The 19,337-nt window shown below is 30.7% G+C and overlaps 2 protein-coding genes across 12 annotated transcripts; both read left to right on the top strand.

Annotated features, from left to right (window-relative positions):
* The first annotated feature begins 2,708 nt into the window (after positions 1–2,708).
* LOC118074017 (cyclic nucleotide-gated cation channel alpha-3) lies at positions 2,709–16,022 on the top strand. Of its 11 annotated transcripts, none has more exons than XM_035094919.1 (15): positions 2,709–3,630; positions 5,530–5,750; positions 5,815–6,574; positions 7,565–7,839; positions 8,542–8,765; positions 8,847–9,061; positions 9,185–9,440; positions 9,520–9,774; positions 9,874–10,022; positions 12,052–12,192; positions 12,456–12,608; positions 13,024–13,173; positions 15,050–15,217; positions 15,293–15,652; positions 15,727–16,022. In XM_035094919.1, the coding sequence occupies exons 3-15, from the start codon at positions 6,034–6,036 to the stop codon at positions 15,999–16,001; spliced, it is 3,162 nt and encodes a 1,053-aa protein (XP_034950810.1). In that variant the 5' UTR covers positions 2,709–3,630; positions 5,530–5,750; positions 5,815–6,033; the 3' UTR covers positions 16,002–16,022. The 11 variants fall into 11 exon arrangements, with proteins under 11 accessions (XP_034950810.1, XP_034950816.1, XP_034950812.1 ...); XM_035094925.1 differs by having other exon boundaries at positions 8,524–8,765; positions 9,892–10,022; positions 13,024–13,161; positions 15,323–15,652; XM_035094921.1 differs by having other exon boundaries at positions 8,524–8,765; positions 9,892–10,022; positions 13,024–13,161.
* On the top strand, positions 16,011–19,276 carry LOC118074037 (uncharacterized). Its single transcript, XM_035094926.1, has one exon. The coding sequence runs from the start codon at positions 16,041–16,043 to the stop codon at positions 16,779–16,781; it is 741 nt and encodes a 246-aa protein (XP_034950817.1). The 5' UTR covers positions 16,011–16,040; the 3' UTR covers positions 16,782–19,276.
* The last annotated feature ends 61 nt before the right edge of the window (positions 19,277–19,337 follow it).

Here is a 19,337-nt window from a genome sequence, read left to right as displayed (position 1 = left end):
AAAAATATTTCCTAATTATTTAGAATATAATACATGTATATTTTTTATTATAAACATGAGAAAGATTATGAAACAACTTCATTTTATTAAAACGAAAAATACATAATCAACAAATATTTATATTGATCACTGTAATGGATTGTAAAAATATAAGATCTTTAATATGTAAATTTGCGAATATTATTTATTAATTATTCACTAATGTAATTATTATTAATTTGTCCAATATTTCCAACAGGAATTATAATTATCTACCGATTAATTAATGAATAAAAAAAATTATAACAAAATAAATGCCGTAATATTTCTTAAAAAAGATAATTAATTAATCAATGTTTTATTGTATCACAGATTTACAGGATTCGATTGTTAAATCTTCCAATTCATTCACTTGTACAATTAGCTAAAAGTTACCGGCACCTTTAGTCAGTTCTATTTAAGTTTACTCAACGATAACATTTAGATGAACTTCACGGAACTTATATTGTCACCAATGAAACAAGATGTATCTGAAGGCAAGAAAATTGGATCCGATAAAAAAGGGAACAAAAGTGAAAAATAAATTTAGAACAAAAAGTAAAATGTAGAAAAAGATGATATAAATTAAGGAGGTTCGATGTTCGTGAGAAAGACAAAAATGTTATCCGAATGGCTAGTAGATATACCTTACAGCTTCTCACATTGATTTTTACGGGGGTTGCGGGGTATTAGATGGTTGAAACACGAATGGAAGCTGCGACCTTCATTCTTACTCCTCCATACCACTGTCTTTTTTATCATCTTTTTCTTTTTATTCCTAGGTTTTTACCATTAGTCTTACCTAATACTTTCTCTCTTTATCCATTCTTCCTCTTCATTTATCATTGCCACTAAAAGGACAAGAATTAATCATTACAAACAATTGCGATACTCAATTAAATAATTCGAGGGATTGTGAGTTAAAAGAAAATAACAATTCTTTTTTTTCACCTTCTTGTATTTAAAGTAATAATTTTTTCATTTTTATTATCAACAAATTATTTAAAATATTAAAAATAATTTCTTTATAATATTAAATATTAGAATAAGAATGATTATTAATTATTAAAATAAGGATTATTATTTGTAAAAAAAAAAAAGTTACTCTTTAGGATAATCTAATTTCACAAAAGTAATAAACTATTAATTACTTTTAGTTCAGAAGTTTATTTTTTATTTTTGTTAAAATGAATTTCCTCTTTACACGAATATTTTGAAGTAAAAATTAATTTATTTCTCACTTTAGCTAACATAAATGTAGCATCTCGTAATTTAAAAAAAATGCATAGTGATGATAGCAATAAGTTGTGAGTTAGGATGAGATGGAAGAAATTAAGTAAATGAGGCGAAAGAGCAAAAAAAGTGTTGGCTGAGTTACGAATTATTGGTGTAAAAAGTCTGCTTAGTTTCTTATCACGTACCACAGATTTTTATTTCCCTTGTTCTAAAAGACACAGACACACATACGCCCACATATGTGCTATAAAATAAAACATATATTATTAAACATCTTGAGATTTATTTTTATCTAATATTTTTTAATCTTTAATTACACTTTTTCTCAGAGGGCTGTATCACCGAGAGACAATGCAATGATATATCTTTGGAGAATAAAATATGAAACCTATAAAATTGATATGATAAGGAAAATTGATCGGGAATAGACGACTCAAGTATTTTTAAAAGTTATACACCTTTTTATGATAGGCGTGCAATATTCTTCGGCATTTTTATAAGAGGGATGTTATCGTCAAAGCGTAATAGCTAATCGATCCGTTGTGTCGACGCAGTTCGAGGCGCCGAATCGTAGACGCAATTTGTTTGACGTGTGATGATTAATTATCATCAACTGATCCTTTTCAATTTACTCTTTAATCAAAACTATTGAAATAGACATAGCCATCATTTCTGATGAGTTGAACAGTCGCTAATGATCATCAATTAACTATAATGTATTTATTATTGATTGAAATATATTTTGTTTTCAGTTATTCCTTATAAGCCATTAATCCTATTTTTATCTATTTAGAAAGAAAATTTTTTATTACGTCATTTATTACCTACATGCTAGGTGAAAAAGTTCATTGATGTTGATGTATTGAATATGATGTAGTACGTCTAAAATATATATTATGATGTTCCACCAATGCCATTATTAGAATTTATTAAATTACTATTTCTATTAATCTCCACATTTATTTTCATTAAATAAATCTGAATAATAAGCTACATTTCTTATGACGTATTAATACTAGAACATATTAAATTAAATATCTCTTTTTAACTCACACAATGTTAGCATGATATTATGACATAAAATTGAATCATTCATCAGCAACAATAGTTCAACTTTGAAGACAAAAAAAAAAGAAATGAATGCAACTTATGGTGCATCGTTCAACATCCAACAATGACATACTGATGGAGTTGACAAAGTAAAAGATGTAATGTTGATTAAAAAAAATGAATTCTTGAATGACTACTTCATTGATGATATCTTATGATCTCTTGGAGTATAATACACTTGATGAGAACAATAAGAGCAAACTTTAGATGATAAAATGGATAATAGTAAAGCGAAAAATAAAGCCAACCGGTGAAATAGAACGATGACATTGCGCTTAGTCCTGCGCTTTGGATGCTGGAAGATCTTTCTCTCACTCAGCAATTTGGTCCTGCGCGAAGAAATATCCGATTCACCCTCCAGTCTAGAGAGCAAACTAACGTTAGAGTAGTGAGGGCCAAGCCGCCGCCATAGCCGCTTTCTAAGCTGGCTTCAAGAGTCTGTAAAATAATTACATTTTTTCACCGTTAACGTGCTCTTACAAATAAAACAAAGTGTTTTTAATTTAGAGAAATTTGTAATAAACATTGTGCTTTGATTATCATCAGTAATCAAGTGATTAATTGAAATAAAATAAAATAATAATAATGTTTTATAATAAGAGTAATAAGTACAAAAAATGTGTGATAAAAACTCTCAGTTTGCTTGATAATTTTTATGGCAATCGATGCTCCAATATCAAAGTTATCTTTATTTAAAGATGCTCTAAATAATCCTCGTAAATATCTAACAAATAAATGGGTTTTAGAACGCGCAAGACTCTGCAGTGGTTACAAAAGCAGAGCCAATCACGCGTTCAATGAATCCCGCCATGTCACAACCATTATAAACGTTTGAAAAGCTCCCAAAGTGTCCAAAGATTCTATACAATAATATATGTTATGTGTTTATTTACTATTATACAACATTTTGATTTATTTTTATTCAAGTGAAATGAGTTATTTATTCAAAGTATTGGCGGCGTGTTCACCAAAAGCTAATGATAGCTATGCTAATTTACTAGGCCCAATCATCAAGACAATGTGTTGGAAAATATTAACTGATTTTCAATTAATCAACACTTGGTTTATTTTTCAAAGAAGAAAAATATTGAAATCAAGTAAAAATATCATAGACTCCATTTTAATCATTTAGATTATTAGTTAGTTCTTTGTTCTAAAGCAACTTCTCTTTCAAATAATACGTACTTTCAATATGTGTTCTTTACAGTGAAATAAAAAACTCTTTTATGGACTCGAAACTGAAGATGAGGTATATTTAATGTACAAGTAAGTATTAAATGATGGAATGTGATATTTAAGAAGGAAATAAAATAATCAGTAAATGCTATATTTTTATTTAAGGATCTTGTTAAGTCACTTGGGAGTCTTTGAACGTCTGAAAAAGTATGTCATAGATTTGGGTCATAAAAAAGCATTAACGTATATTTGTTGGCTATAAAAGGGGATTAAAAAAACCTAGAATGAAAATATATATGTATTAAGTTTTGTAATAGTCAGCAATAATTTTATATTATTCAATTATCTTTTTTTATGTACTTACACTAAATATTGCTGCGAATTTATAAATAATATTTAACATCACCAATATAAATAATACATTCTCCATAAATGTTGAGCCAAGAATTTTTTTTTTTTTTTTTTTTTTTTTGATTAAAAATCTAATAAAATCATTGCCTTCAATGCTTTTTAATCTTCATTGTTTCAAAAAAACAATCATTTATAAGTGTTGGTAGTTGTCAATTGTTGATCTCTATTATTTTTCACCAAAAACATAGATGCATTAACGTGTGTGTAACGTTTGAATTCGAGTATTGTGCTTGAGGCTATAAAAATTGTACGGCTGACTACAGGGCAACACATACTACTCGTTTGAGATTAAAATTTTTGTGACAAATAATGTAATTAAACTTTATACATAAATTCATAAAAATTCCAATGCGAATTTATTAGCATGTCGTATTAGTTTATGAAAAATATGAATTGTTTATATACAGTGATTTGATTAAAATCACAAAATTTGTCACATTTTTATTAGCAATTAATAGCATGTGGAATGTTGAGTGTCATTTTCAATGATAAATTACACTAAAATGGATTCACTTTAAAATTCATATCACGTACATAAACAAAACTATAGCATTCCTTGATTTTCGTGGCATGACTTTACTACACAACACGTGTTTGACATGCATCAATGTTTAAACTATCAATAGAATTTGTAGAATGCCTCTAATCTCTTCTTGCTAAACTTTTAAGTGTAAATTGATTTATTCGGTGTTAACCTAGAAAAAAAAATGTTACTTTGAAGTTCTCTAATTAAAAATTCTATTTTTGCGTTTACTTGACCTAATTAACTGACAAAATGGCGATGTATGTTCTTGTCTAAATAAACTTATTTATCAATGTTTTTATTATTATTATTATCATTATTATTTTTATACACCACAGGTTTCTTTTCCGTTACGAATACTTCGAATGATGCTTTTTTGTAATTTTATATCGTGTTGGTGTACATGGCGGTGGATAGTAACGAATCAGAAAAATGATGGATGTCTCAAAAGAGATGGAAAGTTAAAATGAGAAAGCGTACATAGAGGAAAGCCGGCATGACCGCCGTAAGCTCTCTTTCTCGTACCAACATGAAGAGATAAAATAAGTGTGTGTGTAGATGGATGTATGTGTGAGAGAAAGAGAAAGAGAGATATGAGTCGGGGTGAGTTTAGACTGGGACATCGTTGTGGTCGCCATGGTAACTAGAGAGCTGCTGCTGTTTCCCCTAGTGGCGCGGACGACCGACTCCCAGAGAGAGCAAGGAATTTCCGCGACCATTTTATATACTTACGCACGACTAAGCTTATGGAAAATAGAAAGAATGAATAAAATTTTCAATAATGATAACAGAAAGGCTATATACCGATAAAAATAAAAATACAAGTACCAATATAACCGTAACAATAAAAATACGACAACTTCAGACGCCAATAGAAGCTATGAAAACAGTAATTGCAGTAGAGATAGTAATAAAATTCATATTAATAATTAGAATTAATATCAAAGAGTAATGAAAAAGTTGATTGCTATGTGGAATAATGAGGATGTTGATGAATGTGTTGATGGATTACATGCATGTCAAGAGATGATTGATCTCGTAATATCATTTTTCAGATAAAAGAAAATTGCTTATGCAAGCGAGCAATCGAGAATATCCGAGTATCACAACGCATGGGAAATGAATTGCTAGCACATCATGGACACTTGTTGCTCGAGCGAGTCATAAGAGATCGTAGTAAACAACCGCGAAGAAGAGGAACAAGTGTAAGAAGAGGATATGAAAAACTAGGGAGGAAAAAGCTGCCGTTTATTATAAGAAACCAACAATAACACTGGTAAATAACCTCAAATATCAATCTTTTAAAAATTTATTTATACATTTTATTTGATATTTTTTAGGCCTGTTTAGTAGTTTGGCGTAGAGTAATTAGATAATTCTTCCACGAGTGTTGATCTTGAAAGCACACAATGTTGAAGCAAAGGTCATTGACATCAACCCAGCGGTGACATTAGATTGTGTAGGGTCCAATGATTGGACAGAGTAACTTTTTGATAAACCAACGTAGCCGTGAGTTAATAAATAGACGAATAAAAATTTATAATGATGAGGTGAAATGAATGGGTTATCGAGAGGATTGCGGTGAAGAAGCGGCTCTTGGTATCACGAGCAGCCGTAGAGAAGTTGGTGACCAGTTGAACTCTAGCAGTGAGAATCAGGTGGAAAAGGATTATTTCAACACGTGGAGGGACGCGGCTACGGCGGCGGCTGCGCCGACGACCATCAGAAGGCTGGATTACCTCCGTGGAATGTCTTCGGGCGCCAAGCGGCTCATGCAGTCGCTGAGGGGCCGTAGCGGTGCAAGTGCTAGTGATCAAAGTGCACATGCGAGAAATGATTGCTCTGCTGGTAGAGATACAGGAGCATCAAGTACTAGTGCTACACGACTTTGCTATTATGACAGTGGTCATGAGCTAGATGAGATCTCAGTCGTAGGTGGCGCCGTCACTCCTACTACTCCTTGTCATTGTTCAGGTAACAAGTACGGAAGTGGACAAACTTTGTACAGCATCGCTACGTCTGTACTACCAGTACCTACTTCTATTCCTGTTGCTTCATCCGCAATAACTTCAACTCCAAGAAGCATTGCCACGTCCGTAGGTAAGTCTGGCTATTTTATTTTCGTTTCACTTAAATCCCTTTTTTCTTTTTATTTTCTTCCTTTTATTTTTTTATTTTTCTCTTTTATTTCTAGCTTTTATACTCCCAGAGTCTTTACACTATCTCATTTCATTATATAAGTTGAGTGAAGTTCGTATAAATACTGTGAAGGGAAAAGCAACATCTCTCATTTAACTGAATTTCCACAGTCTACTTTCGGCCAAAACATCGTTCTGCTTCTCTGCGTGTTCGAGTGACAGAGGCTAATCCAATTAAACACCAACTCGATTCTATCTCTGACAGTGTTGAGTTCCTGGGGTGGCTCTCTCATTTTCTCATGGGTTTAAACTTGGTTTTATTTGTCACCCAATGATTTTAGTTCAAAAGACCTTAATAGTATATATTAAGAACCTAATGATGCTCAAATAATAATATTTCTATTAATTCACATAATATAAATATTTTTTTTTTTTTATTTCAAAGGAAATAAAAAATTTGCGCATTGTAGGGTTACATGGATACATTTCATTGATTATTTCAGCAATTCGCTGGACCGGTGCCCAATGATAGGCCTAACTTTATCGATGGATCTCACGGTGAGATTACCCGTTGCGTTTGGCTATTTGCCAAATATCGATCCTTGCTCTACACTTTTCTCCGCATTCTATCGAACCTGTGATCAGTCCGATGCTGATTCAACTTGATACCAATCCTCAGGAAAAAAAAATAACCAACTTTCAATCAAGAAAAAAAATAAATCTATGTATAGAATTACATAAACTTCCTGGAGATTAGATTATTCAGTATATACACAAATTACCAGCAATATAGGCGAAGAAATTTTCATCCTCTCTACTAAATTTACGTAGATGTAATTATGTAGGGTATTTACGTGAACAGGATTCAATCTCCTAGCTTATTAATGTTCGATATCCGTTTATATTAAACTACTTCTCGAAAATTAAACTCAAAATTCACGATGTGTTTTAGGTCAACCATCAGCCAGCAGCTTTCCGGGTTTAGCTGACTGTGAAGACAGTGACAAAAGAATTGGCAATGCTAAAGCTGACATCAAGCACAGAGGTAGAGATGATGATACTAAAAGTGTTGAAAGCACCATTTCTAGGTCGAGACAGAGTCTCATGGATCTTGTGGGTAATAAACTGATGGGTAGACCTTCAAATCATCGCTATTACCATCAACATCATTATCAGCAACATTCACAACACAAACAGGAACGTTTGCGTCAATCACAACAACGACAGGTTGGTTAAATTAATGTGTTCCAGTTAACAAGTACAATATTATTGTGAAAAACATTTTAAATAGTTAAAATAACATGAATATTTTGACATTAACAAAAAATCTGATAGCTATTAATTTTTTGCTCATAATTGTAACAATGTTTGATTTCTCCTTTATTGAGCTATGCTGATAATACTGGCTTTGTTCGAGAAGAATTGAGTTGTTTCAATTATATTAAAAAATTTTCAACGAATTGAGATGTCTATCATCAAGATTTTTTATTTATTTTTATTAAAAGTTCAACTGAAGCTTTCATAGAAGAAAAATGAAATTTTAAACATTTTTTAAAGCTGAATAGAGAAACTTTTTATTCTATTCATTTGTATCGTTTCATTTATCATCCATTGTTCAAATGATAAAAAAAAATTTTTTCTCCTGCCCTAATAATGTAGATATTGAACATCAGATATTTCATTTTTTTAAACGAACATATTTATCTAAAAATAAAATGATAACACGAGTAAATTATGTTTATTAACTGAGTTATTAGCCTCAAATGTATGAAATAACATGCAGACCTGATTTAATTTATTATTTCAATATTAAGTTAAATGTTTAAAATGTTTCTTTTCTTTTTGAAATATAAAATTGTGTATATTAATAGAATATGATGATTATTAACAATTACTAATAACATATTTCAGATTTACTTTGTTTCGCAGAGACACTCTGGTTCTTCTCACGACTCTTTGCACGGCGCGTATGTAAATCGTGGGGCAAGTGAACTCGACCTCAGTCGCAAGTCAAAGAGGAAGGATCAGCTGCGAGGTAAGTTAAAATTTCCAAATGTCGGGAGCTTAAGTTCTTCGAGGGAGGTGTCCCATCTGCGCAGTCTTGCTTCAACGAATCATCTGAATGGTAACAGCAGTTGCAATGGTACTGAAACGTGAGTGGTATGACAATTTTGATAGTCTCATGATTATTATCTTGGATGCATCTGAAGCAAAAGTAATTTATAATGTCATAGGAGATATACAGCACAACAGCAACAACAGCAAAGAGGAAGTAGAGGATATCCAGGGCAACCAGGAACACGCGGCTTCCGAACTGGTGCACCAAATTGGTCATTTGTCTTTGACCCAGCTGGACGCTTGAGTTACTATTGGTCTATGGTTGTTTCACTAGCATTTCTCTACAACTTTTGGGTCATCATCTATAGGTTTGCCTTCCAGGAAATAAATGGTCAGTCATAGCTCAAGATTCTGTTTTATTACTCTTCCTTACGAAGTAAACTCACACAACAACAAATAATATAAATCTATATTAATTTAATTTGTTTAATTTCACGTCATTTTTTTTTTGTAGATAAAACCCGATTGGTGTGGTTCTGCCTTGACTACTTTTCGGATTTTCTTTATGCAGTAGATATAGCCTTTCATTTTCGTACGGGTTATCTCGAAGATGGGGTATTACAGACTGACGCTATCAAATTAAGAAATCATTACATGAACAGCACTACTTTTTACATTGACTGTCTGTGCCTGCTACCCCTTGACTTTTTATACTTATCAATAGGATATAACAGTATACTACGAAGTTTTAGACTCGTTAAAATCTATCGGTAATCTAATTTTACTTTATTAAACTTCGTTTAATAAATTTGATAAAATAACATGATATTTTTATATGATATCGGACAGGTTCTGGGCTTTCATGGATAGAACTGAACGACATACTAATTATCCAAATTTATTTCGATCTACGTCTTTAATTCATTATTTACTGGTGATATTTCACTGGAATGGGTGCCTCTACCATCTTATATCTAAGAACAATGGTTTTGGGAGCAAGAATTGGGTATTCAACGATTCAGAAGCAGCAGATGTAGTGAAACAGTATCTGCAGAGTTATTATTGGTGTACTCTTGCCTTGACAACGATAGGCGATCTGCCAAGGTATTCATCATTTAATATTCAAATATTTACTATGATTATTTAATCTTCAATCGATCTTCTTATTACTGCTTGTGTCTATAATTCATATTTAATTTATAGTCGTTTCGATGTTTCCAGGCCACGAAGCAAAGGCGAGTATTTGTTTGTCATCATTCAGCTTCTGTTTGGTTTGCTTCTCTTTGCGACTGTTCTTGGCCATGTTGCTAACATTGTTACATCGGTCAGTACAGCTAGGAAGGAATTTCAAGGTACACATACATATTTAAAGAATATCAATATTTTCTACATATTTTTTATTCCTTATAGATCTATGTAAATTTTATTGCATAATATGTTTGGATATCATGTTTGTTAATTCAATTACAAAATACATTTACGATTCACTACTTTTCAAGATTGAAATAAATTTACATTATAATGATATAAGCAAAATATTGATTTTAAATCAAATAATGAAATGAAATATGCTTCGATACATATTTAATTGATGAATAATTAATAACATCAACTGATTAAAGTGTGGTTTCGGATTAGAACACAATAACCACATTATTTAGTAGTGAAAAAAAAAATATTTATCTATAAATAATATAAAATTAAAATCAGCAAAGTATTATAAATCAGTGATTATTTATTATAGTGATAAAAAAATGAAATTTTGATGTTGAAATAAGGTTTGTAAATAATGATATTTTATTCTAGAATCAAGTGAGTTTCAAAAATAGAACAAAAATGTTGATAGTTATTTAGCAAAGATGCGAAGTAAAATATATTTTGTTGATGTCGGAAAATCGCGAAGAATGTAGTAGGAGTAAAGGAAAGAAATAGCTTGGGGCAAGTTGAGGATGAAGCAATCCCCTCGTGCTACAGGATAATTTCGAGATATATCTCGTTGAATATTCGAGGAACGTAAGCTCTCATGAGAAAAGTACAACGACCCACCAACGTAGTATCACGGGTGTAAAAGGAAGCGTAATAATTTAAAGCTAATAAACGATTTAACCGTTATTACTTTTTCTCAAGTAGTATTTTATAATTAATTATTCTATTACTTGATAAATAATTTATTCTTTCAACCGATAATAAAAAAAAATTAATCAATTTATTTATAAAAGTACAAAAACTCTACTTACAAGTTCTAATAATAAGCTATTTTATATACTTTAAATAGAAACATCAAGTGTAAGGAAGAAAGTTCAGATATTTGCATTGATTTTACAGATGCTTGCGAGAATTCAAGAGTTTAGAAACTAGTGAACAACTTGATTTGAGGCACTCAAACTTAGAGATAAGCTATGCTCAAGTTATATTGATTTATTTCATAATATAATTCATTAAGAGATTGACAATAATACAACAAGTACAATCAAGTCACACTATTCTACACATTTTTCACTTTAATTAATTAAAAATCATGTCGAGTATTTATATTTACTGATAAAGTGATTGTAAAAAAAAATTCTTCCTAGTCTATTTTCATCGTTAATCAATAGAGATATATTTTTAAATAAAGTATTGTGAGAGAAAAAAAAATATTATTGTATTGAAAAATATCTAAAATTTTGTCATTTCCATCAAATTACATTCAAATATCAGAATTTTCTGACGTATACTTTATACTATAACTGATTTGGTGCGCATATAGAATAAATTTAATGGAAAGCAAAAATTTATTGATACTTGAGAAAAATGACGCAGGGGAGAAAGATGATGCCTGATATTTCAATTTAAATTGAACTTGTTGGACTTTATGACTATAATCTATATGTTGGCGTGCAAGTGTCATAATATATCTAACAACTCAAATTATATATCTTAGAATGCACATTCAAGAGGGTGTATAAACCGCTTTTGCAGAATAATTTATCGCTTAGTAGCGTGACGTATAATGAGGATTATACAAGCTTTGACGGTTATAGTTTCAACCTTTAAGTAATAACCCATAAAACTGTTGGTGTTATAGAATACTTTTTTTTTTTATCATCATAAGTAGAAAAACTTGTTAATAATAATAATAATAAATATTTCTTAAATGATAAGTAGGTTGGTTGTTAATATTTTGTTGTATTTAATGTACTGAAAATTAGTAATTCTAGAGTAATGTAATATAATTGTGTTATCAAAACAATTATTACAAGGGTAACTACTTCCATTATCATTTGAACACCAATTGGTGCTAGACCGAAGTACCTTGCTAAAAGATGTTATATAATTGATATTACGAATGTATAAAATATTAGCTTTAATTGATTTTTAATTGTAAATGGAATTTTTCAGCAAAATTGGATGGAGTGAAAACCTATATGAGGATGCGACGAGTGCCTAATCACCTCCAAATAAAAGTAATCAAGTGGTTTGACTACTTATGGCTGACTCAAAAGTGTTCAGATGAAGAAAAGGCTGTGAGCTGTTTGCCCGGTGAGTATTTATCAGCCTGTTACTATTCATGAATGTACATCGATTAATATTTACTCTAATACTTCATGTCTGAAGTGCGAACAAAATTGAATTTGATGTGTAGTTAGAGCTTGTGGTTTTGTTTAAATTTGTTATCATGGTCTATTTGACAAAGTTATGTCACGACAGGATTTGAAAATTTATTTATGATCTGAGGTATCAACTGTGTAGACTCATTGCTTTAACGTTAAATCATTTGACATTCCGATTTACTTGTATTTCAGATAAACTCAAGGCGGAAATTGCTATCAATGTACATTTGGACACATTAAGGAGAGTAGAAATATTTCAAAACACAGAAGCAGGATTTCTTTGTGAACTGGTGCTAAGATTGAGGCCTGTGCTATTTTCACCTGGAGATTATATTTGTCGAAAAGGTTTGAATGTTTTTTATATAAACATTTGAAGAATTTATTAATCTAAACATTTGATGAGACTAACTTCTTCCTGATTTCTTATTCTTATCACTAAAATAGGCCAAAGAGTTAAATGGACCAAAAGTTAAATAAAAGACATTAACGAACCTCTATGTGATTCTGACAAGGTTACCTAACTTGTTACAATCAGTTTAATCTCTTAAGTGCAGAAGGGAAACTTTTATTTTGTGCTAACAAAATGTTCTATCCATATAACATTCAATTAGTACTAAGTAAACTACTGAAATTAGCTATAAGATAAATGAAGTTTGAGGAGAAAACAATTCTCATCAGGATAGAAATTGAATAATTCTATACAATGAATAATGAGCTGTGATAATTGGCATGAAATAATGCTTCTGATGATGAATTTCAGGTGAAGTGGGCAAAGAGATGTACATAGTTAACAGAGGTCGTCTTCAGGTGGTAGCAGAAAATGGAAAGACAGTATTAGCAACGCTAAAAGCTGGATCATACTTCGGGGAAATCAGCATTCTCAATATGGGGACCGCAGGTAAAGAGTGCGGTAAATATTCCAAGCAGCCAGGGGGCCTGTCAAAGCCACGAGTGCTGTCTCCCTCGTATTTCATTCACGATCAGTCGATCCATCTTTCACGTTTCACGTTCCTACACTCGTCGTTCAGCAAGACGTCGAGAGATCGGGTATGAGTCGATCGGTAACTACTACCGGGAACGTTCTAGTTCATTCTTCTCTATACCAAGCTTTCATTTCATCCAATTCCAATTTTCTTATTTATTGACAACATTTTTTTTTTTTTTTTTATCATTCAATTTTTAACTCTTCCGAGTAATCACGTGTATTTCACAATGAAAATTCAACTAGAATCTGAATAATTTTCAATCAACGATAAAGGTATCTGATAACAACGGGGGAATTTTTTGTTGAATTTTTTTTTTTTTTCGCTAATGGTGAAAGAATTTTTTTTTGTTGATTCTCAGTTTGGAATTATCGATTTTACTTTTATAATTTATCCTCTGAATATTTATCAACTCATTCCATCAATATTTTTCTTTAGTTTATTATTATTTATGATCACCCCTCTCCTTCCATCTTTTCACCTCGTTCTCTCGGCCACAATTTTCATACACAGAATTCAATCGATGAAGATGAACTGGCAGTTTTAAACATCCTGTAATCTCAATTCACATCTTAAAGGTTGTATAGTAATTCATAGACAGTTTATCTTCATCAATGTCACTTTTCTAGGCTTTTTTCACATTTTCACTTTCCCTTTATAGAATTGATGCTATACAGCTCGGCTATTTAATTAGGGACACGCTAAAATTTTATCATTTTTTATCGATGCTTGTTGGATATACAGTATTCATTATTTATATATTATTATAATTAATGTTTTTATATATTTATATATACATATAAACATTAAAAAAATATTCAATATCTTTTATCTAATCTCACTATTCTTCAAATTGAATTGCACTTCTATATTTTCAATTTTGATCCACGATTTTTATATATATATTATATATTTCAAATCTCTCTATGTCACGATAAAAATATTTTAGACTTTTCGAATTAATGAGTAGAAAATTTTTTGAATGCGTGCAACTAATGGAGATAAATTTTATATTGGAATTAGCTAAAAGCTTCTTTTCAGTTTTATTAACATAGAACTATTTCTTCATTCAGGCGCAAAATTTATTCATTGATGATATTTTTTTCCAATTTCATTAGCATAGATTTATTTAAATTAAAATCAGCCACTTCAATTTGTTAAATATTTTTATCGTAATTAATATTTAATAAATCATTGTAGTTTATTGATTGTTTAATTACTGTATTTATTCCTGTTAATATTTAAATACCGAAAAATTTTGCCCCTGAATGTATATTCGTAGTCATTATTTTATATATATATATATATACGTATGAAGTAGAATCATAAACATATTATCTGCATTTGCTATTTAGTAGTGTTGGGTATTTCAATTAAATATTTCATAGAAAAGCTGATGGAAAAAATATCTCCATGCAATGGAAAATCGAAAAATGATAATCGACATACCATTTCGGTACGCCGGACTTGGTACATCGATAACTGATCGGAATTATTTTTACAAGGTGAGATCTGATAGGTGAAGCGATGCGAGGCTTGAAGCTGCCACTCAAAATGCTCAATGAGTATCGGCATTTGGATATCGAAGAATCATTTCCGCAATGTCCATTTGCATATCTCGAATATATAATATTCTCGTTGATGTCTGATATCGATAAAAAAATTGGCCCAAAAAAGAAATCCAGTTAAAAAGTAGAATAATAAATTTCAAATCTAGGAATTCATTTCAACAGTTAGAATCGAGATATGTAATAAACATCATGTTTATCCCCCGATAACCGATAAATGGCTACATTATCGTAGGTAATCGACGAACAGCAAGTGTACGTTCAGTTGGATATTCGGATCTCTTCGTACTGAGCAAGAAGGATATGTGGGATGTGCTGAAGGAATATCCAGCAGCAAGAGTGCGGCTTGAGGCGATTGCTGTCAAGAGGCTTGAAAAGTACAAACGTGATCCACTTGATAAAGGTACTATTATGGTTATCATTAATCGTGTTTATATAATTAAACATACCATTATTAATGGCAGTTAACATTTTACAGCTCCATCTAAAATTATACCGTCTTTTGCAGCTGCATTGGCGAGATGTGCTAGTACACCAGGTCTGGTTGAGTCACGAGGACAAATACCTTTAGAAGATATGTGGGTTTCACCTGTCGAATTACGAACACCTCATTCTCTGTTATCTCCTAGTCCGAGTCCCATTACTGCCTCCTATCAGGGATTGCGGCCAGGGGAAACTGGAGACACCGCTGTTGCTGGAGTTGTCACGTCCACCCCGAGAGCTGTAGATAGTCCAATGAGCGCGACAAGTAGCGGGAGAAGCAGTGAAGATCAGACGGCAAGGGCTCCTCATTCAACAATGACACAACCATCAATTGGTCGACAGTCAACTCATTCAGGTGAACTGTTTTAAATAATTCACTGAAAATTCATTCAAAAAATTTGATAAAAATATTACGCTTTTTTTTTGTAGGTATGACATGTAATAGCATGACTCAATTAATGTCAGAAGGTGCAGCAACGCCTTTACTTGGAGTAAGTAGTCATGAAGCTCTCTTAGCAGAAATAAAGCGTCTTCGAGAAAGACTGGTATGTTTGGAGAGTGAAAATGCAGCTATGAGTGTAAAATTAAATCAACAACAGTGGGAAGTAGAACATAGACTTGCGGAAATCGAAATGCAAATTTGTGGCGCTAGTTCAACATCAAGTGTTGAAGATAATGAGCGAAATCGCGAGAGCATTATTTAACGAGAAGTTTGGCCGCGGTCAGAGCGCGGCGAAGTTAAAATGGATCATCTTCGCAGGTATATTGAGGACGCTAACACGGCACCTACCACTCCATGTGGTTTATCGATTGGCAGTCCAAGTCAACGGTTTTTTGATAGCGAGAGTGATAACGATGATCATCAACATTATGGTACATGCAATGGCTACAATTCACATCCCGGCAGCAAATCCAATCTTCTCCTCTGTATGCAGTGTGATTTAGAAGCACGATCATGCTCTTATCGACCACGAATAGTAATCGACAAATCTGGCAAGTCAGTCGAAGATGAACGAGCTATAAGATGTGAAGAATGTTTTACAGCTAAACTGCAATCGTCTTCTGATGATTGCCAATGCATGCATTGTGACTATCCAATTCGTGAAGAAGCTGATTTAATTTGCTTTCGGTGTGAAAATGAAGAAGAGCAAACGACTGAAGAAGAAGGTGTCTTTTGTTCTAAATGTGAAGAGCCAAGTACTGAGACAACAGAAAGTCCAGGTCAAAATGGCTCTGGTACTCAATTAACCTCTTCATCAAGTGAAAATGGTCGCTATCCTATTGACGCGGTTGTAAAAATTCAAGTTAATGATAAATTACTAGATGATTCTGATGACACTAACGATGAATCGAGTATCCTAGTCAATCAAGAGATTGGAAATATCGCTGCCAATCGTCTCTCACCAATCGTCGAATATATGCAGTCAGATAGTAATAATGAACAAGAGGATGAGAATCAATTAGATGAATCTAAAATACGGTAGTTCTTTCATCAAAAAAATTTTTATATAGTTATATTTCATGTGATTGATATCATTGTCACTTAAATCTGTCAATTGAAACATAAGACTGTCATTAATCTGTAATATTCATTTATTACTAAATTTGTTATACATTTGCAGTGTTCTTTTTAATGAAAAAAAATTAATTAATTTAATTCTTTTGGCTTTTAAATATAAATTTTCATGAAATATAAATAATTTTTTAGTGAAAAAACTACCTTGAATAATGAAGAAGATGATGTTAACAATAAATAAAAAACTAGTGCTTTTTTTGTAAATATATTAAAAACACCGTAGCCTTATTAACCACATTTTAATACGGAGAAGTCCAGTAGTTTCTTTAAGGATTTATGAGAAACATACTGATGACGCTCAAAGAAAATTTATTTGATCGCACTGTAAATAGTAAACTGCCAATAATAATGTGAATTAAGGTAAAATCTAAAAAAGTAATGGGAGAAGAAACTTTTTTTTGGATTTTTTGCATGAATATTAATAAACTTCTTAAGTGTAGAGTTTATGAATTCCTGATAATTAAATTGAGCTGTAGTCGGGTGACAAAAAATAATGGAGTAAATAAATTAAAAAAAAAAAAAAACCAAAAAAACGTGAGAGGGTAAATAGTAAAAATTGCAAACGAAAAAATTCGATGCAGTTTTTGAATTATTTAAACACGACATTTGGCTCGTGTTCGGGACCAAGAAATGCCTGAATTCGCAAATATAAATCTTTAGGTCTACTCTGAATGAGTATTGACTCTTGTCAGCATGAATAATCGGTCCATCAATTTCTTTTCAATTAATAATTAAATCATTAAACATTGATCATTCTCCCTCTGACATATTCTGATAAATATTTCCAATTGACTTCTTTTAAGAATAATCGTATAGACAAATATGTATAGATATATATAAATGAAAGAGATGTACATTAGTTTAAAATTAAGAAAAAATGGAGGAAGACAGTTAATTTGAGGACATGATGAAATATCCTTGAAAATAAATCAGTCATTGTGACTAATATAAATTAAGCCTATCATCAATGCATACATATTTGAATGTTTTGTCTGGTGCATCTAATTAAATATGATAAAAATCAAGTAATCTCATTGCAATAATTATTAATTAATAATAATTAAGATTAATAAATATGAGTGATTCGTCAATGAAATTTCACGCCCCCAACAATTGGCTAATATCTATATGATGAATCGAGTCGACTGCCTTTTATTATACAACGATTATTAATAATTTTTATTAAAAAATAAATAAAAAAAAAAATTTTAAAACGTATAGCTAACTTGATGAATTTTTTTTAGATTGATTCAACTAGAATATTTCTCACGCATTTCTGATTGTCATGAATTTTCTTTTTAATTATTTTTACCAGAAAAAATGTATAATTCTACTGCCATCTTATATAGAAAATAAAAAAAAAAAATTTTTTTAGTCAGTATCGAAGGCGATTTAAAAACAATGTACATAATTGATGCTGTAGACACATTACATAATTGAATATACATGAGAACGAGAGATCAATTATATTACGAGCACATTTTACATTCGTAATTAATTGAATACAAAGCACTAATTGAATGTATGTCTATTCTAGAAAATTAAATAATAATATTAATAACAACAATAATAATATTTATAACAAATATTAATTTAAATAGAAACGAAGAGACTAAAAATACGTGTAAATCGAAAAATCCATTATGTAATTATATCATATTCATTTAATAATTTAATAATTAAACGAAAAAAATGATGAATAAAAAAATTATCAACGATTAGTCATAATTTTTGTGCAGTTGAAATGATGAATAGCTATGATGCAGTGAATTAGTGGCAGTAATTTTAACAGTTAAATCATTTAAAAGTAAAACGTTGGGAGCGTAAGATTTTGTTTGATTGCTTGGAGACATCGCTCGACCATCAAAATGATCAGTCAAGTTATTAAATTACTAAAGTTTCAATCAGACGAATAGGAATTGTGTAAAATGTATAATATTTATTTCAAAAATTGGTTGGTAGTTGTTTGAACAAATTTTAACTAGATGATTTATACCAGATAAAAAGAGTTAAAACAAAATTATTAAAAATTAATAAATTATTTATAATAATATTTATATGAAAGAACTTATAGAAAATGATTTTATTTATTTTTATTTCTTATTAAGATATCTAAGAGATTTATTTTTTAATAATATTAGTTCTCACTTTTTAATAATAAACGTGATACAGAGTAATGAATTGATAAGTACATGAATGGAAAAATATTAGATACATCATAATTCTCAAGAGTTAGTGATTCCCAAATGTGTTAAAGAATGAATATAAAAAAAACTTAAAAAGTAAAAACTCTCACGGTAGTTTATATAAAAATAAATGTAAGGATTACACATTAAGTGTGTAATTTTCATTAATATAATTCATTGGATAGTTAATTCAAGAATCAATCATTATATTTCATTATCAAAATAAATCAATAAATAAAATAATCATAAAGCGTGTACAATGATTGGTGATTCATTAC

This window comes from Chelonus insularis, unplaced genomic scaffold (assembly GCF_013357705.1).
Source record: "Chelonus insularis isolate UGA/USDA-ARS -01 unplaced genomic scaffold, ASM1335770v1 contig_131_pilon, whole genome shotgun sequence".
Classification (NCBI taxonomy): domain Eukaryota; kingdom Metazoa; phylum Arthropoda; class Insecta; order Hymenoptera; family Braconidae; genus Chelonus; species Chelonus insularis.
The sequence above is the reverse complement of the archived record's forward strand: the minus strand, read 5'-3'. Positions and strand labels throughout refer to the sequence as shown.